Source organism: Anabrus simplex, chromosome 2 (assembly GCF_040414725.1).
Source record: "Anabrus simplex isolate iqAnaSimp1 chromosome 2, ASM4041472v1, whole genome shotgun sequence".
Taxonomy (NCBI): Eukaryota; Metazoa; Arthropoda; class Insecta; order Orthoptera; family Tettigoniidae; genus Anabrus; species Anabrus simplex.
Window position 1 is genome coordinate 678,455,351 of NC_090266.1, and position 16,289 is coordinate 678,471,639.

The 16,289-nt window shown below is 39.7% G+C and overlaps 1 protein-coding gene and 1 non-coding gene across 3 annotated transcripts in view; both read left to right on the forward strand.

Moving 5' to 3' along the window:
- Window positions 1-16,289, forward strand: part of sstn (stepping stone) — a 204,872-nt gene that overhangs the window by 68,879 nt on the left and 119,704 nt on the right. For both annotated transcript variants that reach the window (XM_067141258.2, XM_067141259.2), the window contains one exon: window positions 1,061-1,326. In XM_067141258.2, the coding sequence (XP_066997359.2) occupies window positions 1,061-1,326 (266 nt within the window). The remainder of the gene's footprint in view (window positions 1-1,060; window positions 1,327-16,289) is intronic.
- TRNAL-CAA (transfer RNA leucine (anticodon CAA)) lies at window positions 11,698-11,771 on the forward strand. Its single transcript has one exon. It is a non-coding gene; the product is annotated as a tRNA-Leu (tRNA).

The window sequence follows — 16,289 nt, forward strand, 5'->3', positions numbered from 1 at the left end:
ACCCAACTCTCAGGATCATCATCATCATCATCATTATCATCATCATCCAGCCCTGCAGTCTAGTAGCAAGCTTGCCTCTTACATGGAGGCCCCAGGTTCAATTTCCAGCCATGACAGGGATTTTTACCTGGATCAGAGGGCTGATTCGAGGTCCACTCAGTTTATGTAACAACGGTTGAGGTGTTACCTGATGGTGAGACAGTGGTCCGGTCTAGAAAACTAAGAGTAGCGGCCAAGTGAATTCTTTGTGTTAACCATGTGTCACCTCCTAATCTGCAGGCCTTTTAGCTCAGCAGTGGTCACTTGGTAGATTAATGCCCACTAGGGCTGTAGTGACATGGGGAATGTCATGTATTAAATGAATATTTTGTTGAGCAGATATTTTTGTTGCAGATTCTGTGGCCATTTCGTTCAAAGTAATACAATACTTATTTTGTTAATTAGGAATTGCTGAAGAGGCCAGGAGGTTATTTTACCATTATTTGAATAACATTCTTGTGATAAATCAGATAAATTTTATTTTTTAATTATTGTTATTTGTTTTCTCCCGGTCACTCCATGCGAGATTTGTGCTGGAAAAAGCAGAAGCGGGAGAGGTTTTTCTCCGGGTACTCCTGTTTTTCCTGTCATATTTCATTCCAGCAACACTCTCCAGTATCATTTCATTTCATTTGTCATTCATTAATCATTGCCCCAGAGGAGTGCAACAGGCTTCGTCAGCTGGCACCATTGCTATCATCACCGCTAGATGGGGGCTACATTCATTCCATTCCTGACCCGGTTGAATGACTGGAAACAGGCTGTGGATTTTCATTTTCATTATTTGTTCTATATTTTTTCTCTATTATTGAAAGCTTGGAAAACCAAGCGGGTGGCTGCATGGTTTGGGTTCAAACCCTCTCTATCAGCATCCTTAAGGATAAATATTCTGTAAGCAGTAAGTGACTGAATAGTGCTACACTGTAATTCAACAAAAGATCATTTAAAAAAAAAAAAAAGTTTGAATTTTTGAATTGTTCTTTCTCCTGGTGTTACTAAATTATTCTTTATTTTCCAACAGAAAGCGAGATGCTGGACAGTGGGCGCTCGACAAGCCAGCTATTCGCAACATTGCAAGCTCGCAAAGATACTTTGGAAGCTAAGCTGCATGATAAAACTCAAGAGCTGAAATCCTTATGTATAAAGGAGGCTGAATTAACAGGTGTACTGCCACCGGAAATACCATTGGAGGCTGGCGAGTCTCCACCACCATTTAGACGGCGTATTGGAACAGCATTCACATATCCAGAAAATCTTATCAACAATAGCTCACTGAAGTCAAAGGAGGTAAGAACTTTCTTTCCATCTTTCCTTCCTATACATCTTGACTTAGTGAATTTATTACAATGATAAGATCATGTTGAACATCGACATTTTATCACTTAATAATAATGCATTTCATAGTTTTCTTTATGTACATTCCAACATCTTGTATGCCGTATTTCATCTGTATTTTTCTCCTGGCAGTAGTACCAAATACAGCAGGGATAATACACGACAGTGTGCGAGATATTGAGGTACAGCGATGAGAGTTCGGTCTAGCGGTGTGACCTGGGGTTACTGATTCTGTCATAAGAGCACCTGTATTTGTTTGTGAAATTTTTGGTGTTATTTATGCGTTTGCAGTAAGTTAATATACGTAAATAGTAGCGTGTGTCATTCCTTTATATCTCCTCTTAACATGAGTGGAAAGATATGTGCTGTGTTTGGCTGCAATAACTATGAAGTGCAGAAGGATTTGCGGTCTTTCTTCCAATTTCCCTCGTGACAAGAAAATGTAAGTAAATATTGTGTTTGCATATATATTCTTCCAGTGACAAAGAAATTTTTTGTAGTGCTTCCTAAACTTCTGACCTGTGCGACCCATATTTTCACTAGCTTAAAATATAATAAGCTTATTGTATTGTATAGTGCAGCAGTTAACCTTCAATACTGATGGGTTGTAGATGTGAACTGTGGGTTTTGAAATGTGGTGGGTTCGAACCCCACTGTCGGCAGCCCTGAAGATGGTTTTCCGTGGTTTCCCATTTTCACGCCAGGCAAATGCTGGGGCTGTACCTTAATTAGGGCCACGGCTGCCTCCTTCCCACTCCCAGCCCTTTCCTGTCCCACCGTTGCCATAAGACCTAGCTGTGTTGGTGCGACGTCAAGCAACTTTAAAAAAAAAAAAAAAGAAATTTCAGAGAAGTGACTTCGATAAGGTATATATGAAAGAAGTACGTTAGGCTTGAATAAGAATGATATGATCTGTTTTGATTATTTTCAGGTCAGCAACTTTACAAATCCCCGACTATACAACAAAGCCTATGTTAAATTCTTACTCTAATTGTATGCAAATATTCCTCAAAACATAACTATTGCATGCTTTTCTTTATTTTATCCCTTTCCTCAAATTAAACCTGTGATCTGTACCAACACAGAATCTCCCAAGAAATGAAACATCAAATGCTACCAACCCTTCCAAAAGGGGTAGTCTTTCCAAGAGAAAAAGACAGGAATGTGCCGATATGTTTATTGACAAGTGTCTTAATGTGATGATACAATGTTTTTTAAATGACGGAATAGACACATCTAACCAGAAATGTTCAGGCAGGAATGCTAAAGCAAAAAAGGTAATGCATAAATGAAAGATCAATCCCTTTCACGATAGTGCATTTCACATTTTGATGATATGTCTAATTTCAGTCTTTAAATAATAACCTGTTAAAGAATTCTTCTTTCATTTATTCAGAATTGCTTTAGCAACTTTGAAGTTAATATCTTAATAACATTTTCTTTCTAGATGTAAATTATTTATCCATTTCCGTATATGAATTTCCATTGATATTTGAATTTAGCGCGAATTTCCAGTTCACACCACTAGGAGCGCCACTTGCGAACTGTCTCCCATTTTAACAATTCTAAGTCCAGAAGTGTTGCATTGTCTCTGCTGTATTTGATAGTAGCCTACTCTGCATTCACCCACTCTCCCTTATCTTTTATTTCGTGAACACTCAACACATACAGTCGTAACCTGTTCGATGTGTCTTCCCTCCCTACATAACCCTTATTATTAAGGAATGGACATGCTTTAATATTTCTTTTATTTAACTAAATGTTATATTTATTTACATATTTTTGCGGTTTTTGTAATTAAATCCATATTCTCATGTATTTATTCATAAGTGTGTATTTCCTGTATTTGTTAAGAAGGAAGCCATATTTTCCATTGTCGGCTTAATGTACCTTTAAAAATTTTCAGATTTTTGAAAACTCTAATTATGACACACATAAGAACTATAACATACCTGTAAAATAATGCACACTATTAAACAAAGAATGACACGTTTTGTTCTACAAGAACATCCTCAGATTCTATCAAATCAGTTTAAACCGTGCGTATATGTGTACAATATTGTTTACATTGTGTAAACTTGTCATTGATTGAGAGTTGATGATATTATGCACATAATTCTTATTTAAAACTCAAATGTCATTCAATCACACTGTAAAACATAACATGTTTCATAGCACAAAATCCTTATTTAGAACACAGTTAACATTAAATTACATTGTAAAACTTGTTTCTTAGCACAGAGTTCTTATTTAGAATACAAATATCATTTTAATACACTGTAAAACATGTTTCATAGCATCATCATTCACATCAGTTTTAAATCATTACTGTTCGTTATTTTCTACTGTTTGTAGGCCATTGGAATAACCGTGATTGAGAGCAGGAATGAAACGGAGCAAAGCAAGCATATCCTGTTTCTTCTGTGCTTGCATCTTCCTTGCATGTGGATACAGTAGTGGAATTTCAATTGTGCCATATGCTAACAAGGGTTAGCACATAAAATCAATGTCCTCGTTCATTTTTTCTTTGTAAAGCATTATGCATGGCTTTTGTCTCTCAAATCTCACACATTTGATGTTGAGGTGGATACAGTCATCATTGTCTTAATTTTTTTCCTCCTTTACCTCTATATTTTGCAACTCCCTCAGTGAGAATGTCACAATGCTTCATTTGTGTGAATATACATTTATTTTTCCTTCCACTGTTCCTTATTACTTCATAAATGTCTTCTGGCAATATAAGAATTTTTTTTTTTTTTTTTTTCTCCATTCTGTTCAATAATACTAAAGTCCCTATCATTAGGCAGGTGGGAGTGGCCCGACAGCAGGAACTTAAAACCGAAGGTGTCGACCCTTGATTCAGGATCTTGTATTACTTTCACTAGTGTTAATGCAGTATCCCTGTTTTGTCCACCACACGTGTCACTGTAATTACATGTTGCTGGGAAGTAACTGATTTATGAATATGTTTCATTAACCCGTTGGGTGGGCGATGCGGCGAGATACGCGGCTACACGTCACTTGCTCGGTGGGGAACTCGGATATATCCGCCGATTCAATTTTTTTCTTTTTGTTTTCAGTTGCCTGCCTGCAGAGGTTTCTTTTCTTTTCAGGAGCGTATTCCGGATGAGTCTGCCCTCTGATGTGAATTTTTTCAACCATGTTCTCCCAATACCAATGTGTCATCCATGAGTTGCAATATAAAGAACGCAACTGAAGTCCGAGCAAGAACGACCTAAGGCCTAATAGCTCCGCGCTGAAGCTTTAGCTCATTGCCTAATCGTCCCTTGGCTGTAATAATATTGCTGTTGAAGGGATTTCTAGAGATTATGGCACTGAAAAGACCTCTCTGATGACATTTTAGAACTGTGACCTGATTTATCCCCTTCCTTCACGACTGGAGTGTGTGTTTATCGCGAATTACACAACATTGTATTATCGTACGCATCCGTAATATTTTATGATTTCCGTCCAAACTGCTGAGACCAGAGTTCTATTCAATCCTTTTTAAATTACATTTTTTCCGCTAAAATATCTGTAACGAATTACCGGCCCCCACTGCTTGTGGAAGGTGATTTACGGGTCATGATAAACGAAATGTTGGAATTTAGTGGGGAGAATTGTGGTATTAGTGAAGTAAGTTCTGCCGAAGGGGAATTCATAAGTGACAGGAAATTACCTGGAATAAGTACTGCAGGCTCGAATATACAGGGTTTGGGCGTAGCTGATGCAAATGTTCAGCAGTTGCAAAGGAGACAACACATGTTTGATTCCAGTTCAAGTAGCGATCATGACAGTGACAGTTGTGACGATAATACTGATTACAATCCAACCATTGCAAGTTCTTCATCAACTTATACTGAAAATGGACAAAGAAATGCCCGTTTTGTTCCAAATTTCCATCGTTATGTAAAGAGAGTGTTTTTAGGGAAAACATAACTGAGCGAAATATTTTAATTACTTTTTTATGACGAGATATGCCAGAACATGGCTGAACAGACAAAAGATGCCAAGCAGGAAATCGCACATAAAACCCAGTTTAGTAAGATGAAAGGTAGGAATCGAGATCAAGACCATGTCCGAACAAATAAGGACGAAATAAAGCTTCTTATGGCCATACTGTTGTCGAAGGGGATTGTACAGAAACCTAAATTAGGACATTATTTCTCGCAGTCGCTTGTTCACTACGCCTATTTTCTATGAGCTGATGACACAGAAGAGATTTTTTCTCACCAGATTGAGTGGCCTGGCCGGCCTCCTGACACCAACTTGGCAAGTTCTATTCTGGCTCAGACCGGTGGTATTTGAAGATGCTCAAATATGTCGGCCTCTTGTAAGCAGATTTACTGGCATGCAAAAGAACTCCTGCGGGACTAAATTCTGGCACCTCAGTGTCTCCGAAAACCGTAAAAGTAGTTAGTGGGACGTGAAGTCAATAGCATTATTATTATTATTATTATTATTATTATTATTATTATTATTATTATTATTATTATTATTAGATTTTCCCCCACAGCTTTATACATATCTCTGACAATGAGGTGAATAATGCAAAACTTCCTAAAAAAAAAAAATATACGAGATAAATCCAGTATTTGACCACCTGTTAGCAAAATTTTTGGAAGCTTATACCCCTGATGGCAAAATGTCAATTGATGAGAACCTCTTGCTATGGAAAGGGTGGCTAGGGTGTAAAGTTTACATAACAAGAAAACGATCGCGTTTCGGAATGGAATTATATAAATTATGCGAAGGCGAGACGTGTTATATAACATGACCTGATTCCGTGTTTATCATAATGAACAGCTCTAAAAGACTTAACACTGCGAAGACTGTAAATACTGTAAATATTACCTGTATTGTAGTGTAATGTAGTCCGTTTATGTCACTTAGTAATTGTAGGGAGGCTATATAAACTTGATCCCTCGAAAGCGCTAACCAACATAACAGAAAATTTCGCGAGTATTATAATTTATTCCATTGCACATCTTTTAAGTGTATATAAACTTTGTAAATCTACAATTTACATATACAGAAACATTTATTTCCAGGCAGAGATTGATAGTAAACTGCCTAAAATATTCAGGTGAAAGTTATTGTATAAACAAAAACCAGAGCTTTGCTGTTAGGAAGAAGCAATCTCGATATCAGTGTGAAAGCACTTAGTACGTTTTTGCACAAAGTATTGAAAAATTAAAATAATAGAATTTTTCAAGAATTAAATACATTATATTCAAGTAAATATTTCTCTTTTGGCCCTTCAATAGTTCATTTTAGTCTAAGATTGTTTTTAATCAAGTAATTAAATATTTTATTCAATCAGGAAGATCGCTCCCCACCTGAGAGTGAGCTAGTGTGTACTGAGCTCCCCGCTTAAGGGGTTAAACAGGAACCAATTTCCTGTGAATGCCTTGACCCAGGTGCTTTATCCCAGAAATACATATGGATACTGAAAATGAAAACCTACAACCTGTTTTCCAGTCTTTGACCGGGTTGGGGATGTAATGAATGAACCATAAATAGGCTATTAGTACAGTGGGGTCGTCACTCCCGAAGTGATTTCTTAATGACTGATAAATGCTATGAAATGATAATGGAGAGTGTTGCTGGAATGAAAGATGACAGGGAAAACTGGAGTACCCGGAGAAAAACCTGTCCCGCCTTTGCTTTGTCCTGCACAAATCTCACATGGAGTGACCGGGATTTGAACCATGGTATCCAGCAGTGAGAGGCCGATGCGCTGCCGTCTGAGCCATGGAGGCTGTATGTGTGGATACTATCATCTGTTAAATTGTCACATCCAAAATTGTACACATACATGTTTCTTTTATAATAAGGTATCTATGTTGAGAGTTTAGGAAATGCTAGTGCTTTTTGCAGATTGAAGGTAAACACTACCAACACTTCGGGATCTGCTTCTGTACTGTGTTCAGTGTTGGTGGCCATTGCTGAACTTGTAGTTTCAGCTTTCCTAAGATGAAGCTCCTTTTCAGTTTTAAGTTTTCTCTTCCTTATTTGAAGCAGCTTGAATTTTAAAGTACAATTTGTCACAAAAATTGCACCTGTCTTTACGTGTTGGTCGAAATGAGAGGTTGAGGTCATTTTAATATTTTTTTTTGGTAGATTAGTTCCCCCACAAATTCCCCCAAACATTTTTCTTTGTACAAATCATACATTTTGGACACAGTAAGGTAAGGATTTAAATATCACTTGTGGATTATACCCCTTGTTCAATGGCTCTCAGAAACTGGAAAGCATTTAGTATTCCTTGACATCTTTTGTAAGGCCCTCCGATATGCAGTTTCTGGTCTCATATTTTCCCCTTCTATCAAGGTACCTTTTACCTTGCTTTCTGTTAAAATCGTAGAAAAAGTCTTTCCCCATTGGAAATGGCAAAAAATTTCGGGAAAAACTTCTTGCAGACTATCTCACTGATTCTGTTTTAACTGAATGGCAAGCACAAAAACCATTCAGATAACTGTTTTGCCGATCAAGATCGCCCCTAGCCCAGAAATTCACTTGAATTGAATTGCATATTGAATAGAATATTTACGCACATACTTGGAGTCCAAATTATTTTTACCAGTTTTTATTGAGTATAACTCCCCATTGTTTGTTTTTCTTTTCCTAATATTTTTTTCATACATGTCTATGTTTCTTTCACACTTTTTGCTTTGAGTATGACCCCCTGCGGGTGGGGGACGCACATGTAGAATACACCTGCGGTATCCCCTGCCTGTCGTAAGAGACAACTTAAAGGGGCGACCTAGGCGCGGACATGGATTGTGGTTTGTGTGTTGGACCTCCTGTGGATGGGAGGGGCTGAATACATTCACAGGTAATCCCTGCCTGTCGTAGAAGGCGACTAAAAGGGTCATGTGGCCATGGTCCCTTATTTATTTTTTATTGTCTTTTGATGGTTAGTTGTAGACCATTTCAAAATTTTTGATGTGCGTGCTGCTCAGAGATGAGCCGCTTACGTGTGCGGTTACGCCCAAAGCCCTCATTTGTGACCACCCAGGGATCTTGCGGGTGGGAGCGTCACGTACCCTTGCAGTAGTTTCCGCCTGACAACACAGGTCCCCGCACAGCCGAATGCTAGGAGGACATATTATTATTTATTATTTTTTCTCTATATTTAGTGCTCTGTACATGCTATGGGGTACATGCTATTGCGGGTGACTGGAGAAAGGGAGTCCTAGTGCTCATTGCCTCAGTCATCCCGTATTAGGCATCGTCCAACATCGGACCCCGGGCAGTACCGGCTATGACCAGGTGGGTATAGCCTTGACAGCTTGATTCGGCTAGAGACATCTGATCGGAGTGGGTGGCATTCGGGGAGGATGATTTCGGGCATGGCTTTGAAACGAAGTCGCCCATCCCGAGGTGAAGTCTTTTAACTTTTGCTCCCCTGAGAGGTTTAACTCCCTGGGAACATGCACAGCGTGAAGGACTGTGATCTAGCTTCCCTAGGTTTCTGCTTGCTACCAGAACCAATGGGCAGTATTTTAAGTTGGTAATATTGATCCTTTTTAGTAGACACATTGAAGGCGTCTATGGCAAACTTGAGGATCTCAAGAAAATGCGCAACGGTAATTTCCTTTTGAAGACTCGTACAGCATTGCAAGCCGATCAGTTGCTTAAGTGTGATCACTTTGGCGAAATCCCCGTCAAAGTGGAGGAGCACAAATCCTTGAATCTGGTTTGTGGAGTCATCTTTCACAGCGACCTTATTTTGAACACTGACGAAGTATTGATGGAAGACATGAAGAACCGTGGCATGACACATGTCCTGCGCATTACGTGCAAGGTCAGTGGTGAAGACGTTGCCACTGGTGCCTTCATTGTCTCTTTCAAGTTGTCAGTGTTACCAGAGAAAGTCAAGTTAACAACTTATTGTTGTGATGTGAGGCCATACATCCCGCCTCTTATGCGATGCTAACAATGCCAGAGATTTGGACATATGGTATCTCATTGTTCGAATCGGTCTGTGTGTGGTACATGTGAAAGAGTAGCTTACGATGCGGAGCAGTGCACAACTCCGTACAAGTGCACTAACGGCTCTGGTCTTCATTCTCCTCTGGATTGGAATTGTCAAGTATATCTGAGTGAGATGAAGATCCAGTAGATCTTCCTACCAGGAAGCGTGCCGTGAGTTTAATTCCACGAATACACCTGCCCATACACTCGAGTACAGCATGATAGCTCAGAGTCTCCCAGGTTCGTCTTTCACAACATCATTATCTGTGTTGATCACTGCGCGTAAGGCGACTGTTGCTCCTCAGAGCAAAGTCGCAAAGGGTAACAGCTCGAAGTGGGGGAACCACCCCACCTCGACCAACCAGAAGTCTGTGCTGGCTGGCAGTTCTAAGCCGGCATAGCAAGGGGGGAAGGCTAACCCCCCCCCCCCCCCCCTAAGAAGTTGGTGAAAGCCGCGCCCCAGCCGGCGGAGGCGGCATCATCAACAAGGGCTGGGAAATCATCTCCCAGCCTGTCTAAACTCGAAAAGAAGGCGGCGAAGAAGAACACCCCTACTGGGCGCTCCCTCACTTCTCCTGTGATAGGGAAATCATGCCCTCCATCTGGAGGGTATGAATCTGCACCAGCAGGTACTCCTGCTCCAAAACTTGCGCGCTCCCCACGTAGGGGAACTTCCTTCCCCCGGAAAGTTTCGAAGTTCTGGACGTCGAGCTGTCATCTACATCTATGGACGTAGATGTTGATAGTGTTGAGGTTCACAAGCATCTTGACGCTCACAACCTAACACTCCTTTTATAGTCCACACTATGGCACTGTTACAGTGGAATTGTAACGGTTATGACAGGCATCTTGCTGAGCTGCATCAGCTCATTAGTCAGTTTGCGGCGAGTATAGTCTGTGTTCAGGAGACCAACTTCAGACCAGGTCATCATACTGTCTTGAGAAATTTCGGACTATACTCGACAGAACGATATTATGCTCACCGGGTGTCTGGTGGCGTGGGTATTTTTGTTCGTTCGGATACCTATAGCGAAGAGGTTCCTCTAAGAACCCCACTGGAAGCAGTTGCTGTGCGGATACCGCTGCCTGTCATAACAAGTTTGTAACGTTTATTTTCCACCAGGCCAGCCTCTTAACATAAATGATGTCACTGATCTTATAGATCAGCTTACTCCTCCCTTCCTTTTATTGGGAGATTTTAACGCCCATCACCCCATTTGGGGCTCTGAAACGCCTTGCCCCAGGGGAAGGGAGTTGGAAACATTAGTAACAGAGCTGGATTTATGTATTTTGAACACAGGGGAACCAACTCATTTCATTGTACGTTACGGCAGATACTCTCGCATAGACTTAAGTCTATGTAGCCGAGCATTGGTTCCGCTGTTTCGATGGAATACACACGATGATCTCTGTGACAGTGACCATTTTCCCATTATTCTTACTTTGTTGAAACAGAAATCCGTCAAGGCTCATCCTCAATGGATTCTTAAACATGCTGATTGGCCTAAGTTTAGATCACTCGCTATCTTTAAAGGCGAGATCAGGCGGATTGTAGACGGCGATATAACTTATATAACACAAGTTATCCTTGCTGCTGCTGAGGAGCCCATTCCCTCCTTCTCAGGGACTCCTCTCCGAAAATTCGTTCCATGGTGGAACGAAGAAATTGCAGCAGCTATCAAAGAACGCCGTCGCGCTCGTAAACGTTATTGAGCCTACTGTGGCCAACTTGGTAACATTTAAACAACTCCGCACTAAGGCTCGAGTACTTATACGCTAAAGTAAGAAAGCTTCGTGGGGGAGATATGTGTCGTCTGTGACGTCACATACTCCATCATCTCAAGTGTGGACTAAACTTCGACGTATTTCATGTACCCAAGGTTCATCTTCTGTACCGGGAATTTCCATTACAGGCACTATAGTCACTGAACCACTCTTGATTGCTAACCATCTAGCTAGCCATTTCGCGGATGTGTCTGGGTCTGGGAATTACCATCGTGATTTCCTCGCTCTGAAGCGGGAGGCAGAACGTCATCACCTCAGTTTTGCCACTCAAGCTTCAGAGGACTATACTGTGCCGTTTACTGTGTGGGATCCGAACCCACAACCTGCTGGTGTCTGGTTGGCCATTTTTGTTCTGTACTTAACATCTCTTCAACGCATACTAAATATACGTAACATGACCTAATAGGTTGAAAGTTGGTTTCAATTACAATGTGGTCGTGAAAATTCAATATTCATTGACATGGCCCTCAACGGGCAACTTAAACGCACTCTACAGTGTGATGGTAGTAGTACCAGACCTTTAGCTTAGATCCTTTCCAACAGAACAAAGATGGCTTAGGCCACCATAGCTCAATTGGTAGAGCAACCGACGCAAAATCGGGAGGTTGTGGGTTCGGATCCCACTGGTGTCTTGTTGGCCATTTTTGTTCTGTACTTAACATCTCTTCAACGCGTACTAAATGTACGTAACACAACCTAATAGGTTGAAAGTCGGTTTCGATTATAACATTTTTAATATCTGCCGAGCCATACTTTTTGCCCATTTCTATGAGCGTTTGCCCTAAATTTAAAAATCCCTCACCCTCAATAGTTGTAAACGGTCTCAAGTCCTTGGCGCACATTTCCACGCACTTGTCAGTCACCAGGTCCTTGTCCTCTTTCAAAATATTTTTAGACTGTGGAATATTTGGGTTAAATTTGCAGACGTGTCACAACATACTTGAGGTCCCTGAATGGGTGTTGAATAGCTTTTTGCAAAAATTGCATTGCGAGTAACCTACTGGCTTATTTGATACCTGTTCATAAACACATGAAAATTTTTCCCATGCTAGACTTGAGCCCTGTTTTATTGCTAGAATAAATTCACATCTTTTTAATTTTTCTTCGATTTCCTTTACGGTTGATTTGTTCATTTTCCTGCTGGTTGCACATCTAACTACAACAGAGCTGCACTAACATATAATGGCTCATCCACGTCGCATCGATAGCAAACTTCACGTTCACACTTGTCAAGTCTGGCAGTCCGAACGGGTCCCAGGCAACCTGTCAGGTGTAGGGAAACCCAGGTTTTGGTTTGCTATGACTAGCGCGCTCAGTATGTGTGCACTCTTGCTTTACTGACAGTCAAGCTAAGCTGCTTTGCTTGTTGCATTACTCTGGACTAGTTTATTCAGCCAGCTGGACGTTTCAACTATATTTTAGAGTAACTGACGGGTGTAATTCCAGTCAGGAAAACCAAGTATAATAGTCACGAGAATTCGTCTTGCCAACCACACGATGGCTTGTAATCTGTTGGCCTTCGGGCTGAGCAGCAGTTGCATGGGAGGCTAAGGCCCTTTGGGGCTGTTGAGTCATGGGGTTTTGTTTGAGGGTGTATAATTATAAGATAAACTTAAGAACATAATTTGGAAACTGTGTATATATCTGTACATATTTTTCTACTTATACTCCATTGAACTTTCTTTTTAGTGTGTTTTGTTTTGTTTATTCTTCTCTACTGTTATGTAAAATGGTATTACCCTTAATAAAGTACTAATTAATCACTAGGGCCCGGATATTTTAAAAATGCATATGCTCATATGCAGATGCATATTTTGAACGTTAGTGCATATTTAGAACATTAGTGCATATACAGGTATATTTTGCTCTTATGTGTGATCGATTATTGAAGATTTCTGAATGAAATTAAAAATCTAATGAACTCTGTTTCTTTTACATCCCTTGGCAACACGAGAAGCCTTCCCCTGATCAAGGAAAGGGCTTTCAGTGTCGCAATACAAGCAGGTAGAGGGATTATGACCCATTTCACAACAGCTATTTCCTTCTTTCTGATATTCCTTTCTCCTTAGAGTAGCCTCCCAAGGTTTGCTTAAACAAGTGCGTTCATCTGTTAACTTGCTGGTCGTCTATTGCAGTATTTTACCAGATTAAACTGCAAAAATGCCTAAAGATAAGAGCTCTAGGTCTTTTTTAATTTAAACAGTGGATATCAGGCAATAGTGACTATACAAGTGACAGTGATGTAGAATACTGTCAAGTGTGCAACAAGAGTGTAAAATGTGATAGAAGAATTCAAATTGAACAGCATTCAAAACAACTTCACATCTCAGGTCAAAAGAGCAGATTAAGAATACGCAATAGCTACTTTTAACTGACGTGAAGACACGGTGTGAAGTTAGTAAATTTTCTGCTGATATTTGTAAGGCTTTTGTATGCAGCAGCATTCCACTGCATAAACTGAGTAATCTGCATCTACGTTCATTTCTTGAAAAGTATTGTGCTAATCAAAGAATACCAGATGAATGTACCCTTAGGAAGAACTATTTAATTTCATTACACATTTCTGTTGGTGATTCGATACGATCTGACATAGGAGGGAGTGTGTCTGGATATCGGTAGATGAAACAACCGATTTGTGTGGTCGGCACATTGCGAACTTCATAGTGGGTAAATTATTTCTGGAAGAACCTGGCAAACCTCATTTACTTTCGTGCAAAGCGCTAGAAAAAACCAACCACGCTACAGTTGCAACATTTGTTAACAATTTCCTGCAACTTCTGTGGCATAGTGAATAGGAGAGTGATTGTTACAAAGTGCGCCTTTTAGTCACAGATGCAGCTTGGTGTATTTTGAAACCTGGTCAATCTCTTGGGAGTATGTTTTTCATATTTCATCCATGTTACATGTTTGGCCCATGGATTGCATTGTATCGCAAAAGAGATACGTACTCTCTTTCCATCTGTCAACAAGGTAATTTCAAGTGGGAAAAAACTGTTCCTAAAAGCACTGGCTCATGTATGGTTGTATAAAACTCATCTGCTTCAGGTTTCTCTTCCACCAAAATCTATTCTCACAAGATGGGGAACTTGGTTATCCGCAGTATCGTTCTATCAGGAGAACTTTGATCAAGTGAAAGATATAGTTAAAAGAATTGACGATAGTCATACTGCGTGTGTTCATGAAGCAATGTACACATTTGAATCTGAAACTGTATATAATGATATCAGTTTCATCCATGTGCATTATTCGTCACTTTCAAAGGCAATTAAGGGCCTAGAAACTCGTGGTGCACCCCGACACGAATCCCTTCATTTAATTCAAAACACCATTAGTTCTTTAAATGTTGTCTCTGGTGAAACTGGACGAAAAGTTAAAAGAAAACTCAGTGCGGTGTTGTATTCAAACCCAGGACTGAAGAAGATTCAACACATAGGCAACTACATAAGTGCAATCAGGCAGTCTTTGCCAGAAGAATGTTCCGTGCCAGTGTCAGTGCCAGTGTACAAGTATTGCCCAGTTACGTTCGTGGACGTAGAACGATCATTTTCAGCGTATAAATTAATTCTGTCCGTCAACAGGAAGTCGTTGACCACTCAAAATATTGAAAAACTCTTGATAACCTACTGACATGCATCAGTTTGCAAGGAATGAAACATGTTTGTCAGTTTAACACTGCGTTAAAATTAAATAATACGCTTGGTAAGTGTATTTTGTTTTATTTTTAGTGCATATTTTTGTGCATATTTTCAACATTTTTAGTGTGAATGTGCATGCATATTTTTGGAGTTTTTAGTGCATATGAATTCGGGCCCTATTAATCACATATTTTTCACTTTATAAACACATAAATAAATACATATTTCTGAAAGTTAAGCACCTAATTATCCGAGCCATACTTGTTATTATTGAAACATTCCACATATGCATGTTAACAGCATTGTTTATGTGCAACAGAAAACTGGTGAGTGTTTCTGTCAGTCTATGAAGATCCCTTATGCCAGATTTTATCTCAAACTCGAACATTGACTTGTTGAGGTTTAAACCCAACATGAAGGGACATTTTATTTTATTATCATCATCACCATCATCATCATCATCATCATCATAAGTGTTTTTATTTGTGTATGCCAATTTTTGTATCTTTTAAAGCTGAATATGTTCCATGTTAGGAATGAAACCTGTACTTTTTAATATTGTACTTAGAATTTAAGCTGGATTATGATACATTAATACATAGACTAGCAATAAAAAACAAATAAGTATTGGAAGGTGGGATTCTCCTTTACCTAACCTCAATCAATCACTACTGATCTGCATTTAGGGCAGTTGCCCAGGCGGCAGATTCCCTATCGGTTGTTTTCCTAGCCTTTTCTTAAATGATTGCAAAGAAATTGGAAATTTATTGAACATCTCCCTTGGTAAGGTATTCCAATCACTGACACTCCTTCCTATAAGCGAATATTTGCCCCAATTTGTCCTCTTGAATTCCAGCTTTGTCTTCATATTGTGATCTTGCCTACTTTTAAAGAGACACCTCATACTTATTCGTCTACTGATGTCATTCCACGCCATCTCTCCACTGACAGCTCAGAACATACCACTTATTACATACGAACAATTTCATGTTTTTGCCCGTATTGAACTAACACAATTTTTATGAACAAATAATTGTAAAATAAGGTTTATTATAATGACTCAACCTTGAGTTAATTGTACAAAATGGCTGAAGATGCTTGATACAACGAGCGAAACGTGTCCCATTTAATTTTTGTATTGTAGTACATGTCTTTTAGAGACAATGAAAATTTTTATGTATTGAATAAGGTGGATATAGAACAAGAATTTGTACCATTGCATAGCACTTAGTCGAGCAGCTGGTCTCCTTTCTCCTAAGTCTTCCCAGCCCAAACTTTGCGACATTTTTGTAACGCTACTCTTTTGTTGGAAATCACCCAGAACAAACCGAGCTACTTTTCTTTGGATTTTTTCCATTTCTTGAATCAAGTAAACTTAGTGAGGGTCCCATACGCTGAAACCATACTCTAGTTGGGGTCTTACCAGAGACTTACATGCCCCCTCTACATCCTTACTCATCATCATCTTCATTTCCTGTTTCCAGCTTCCCAGGTTGGGTTGTGAATCAAGGACCT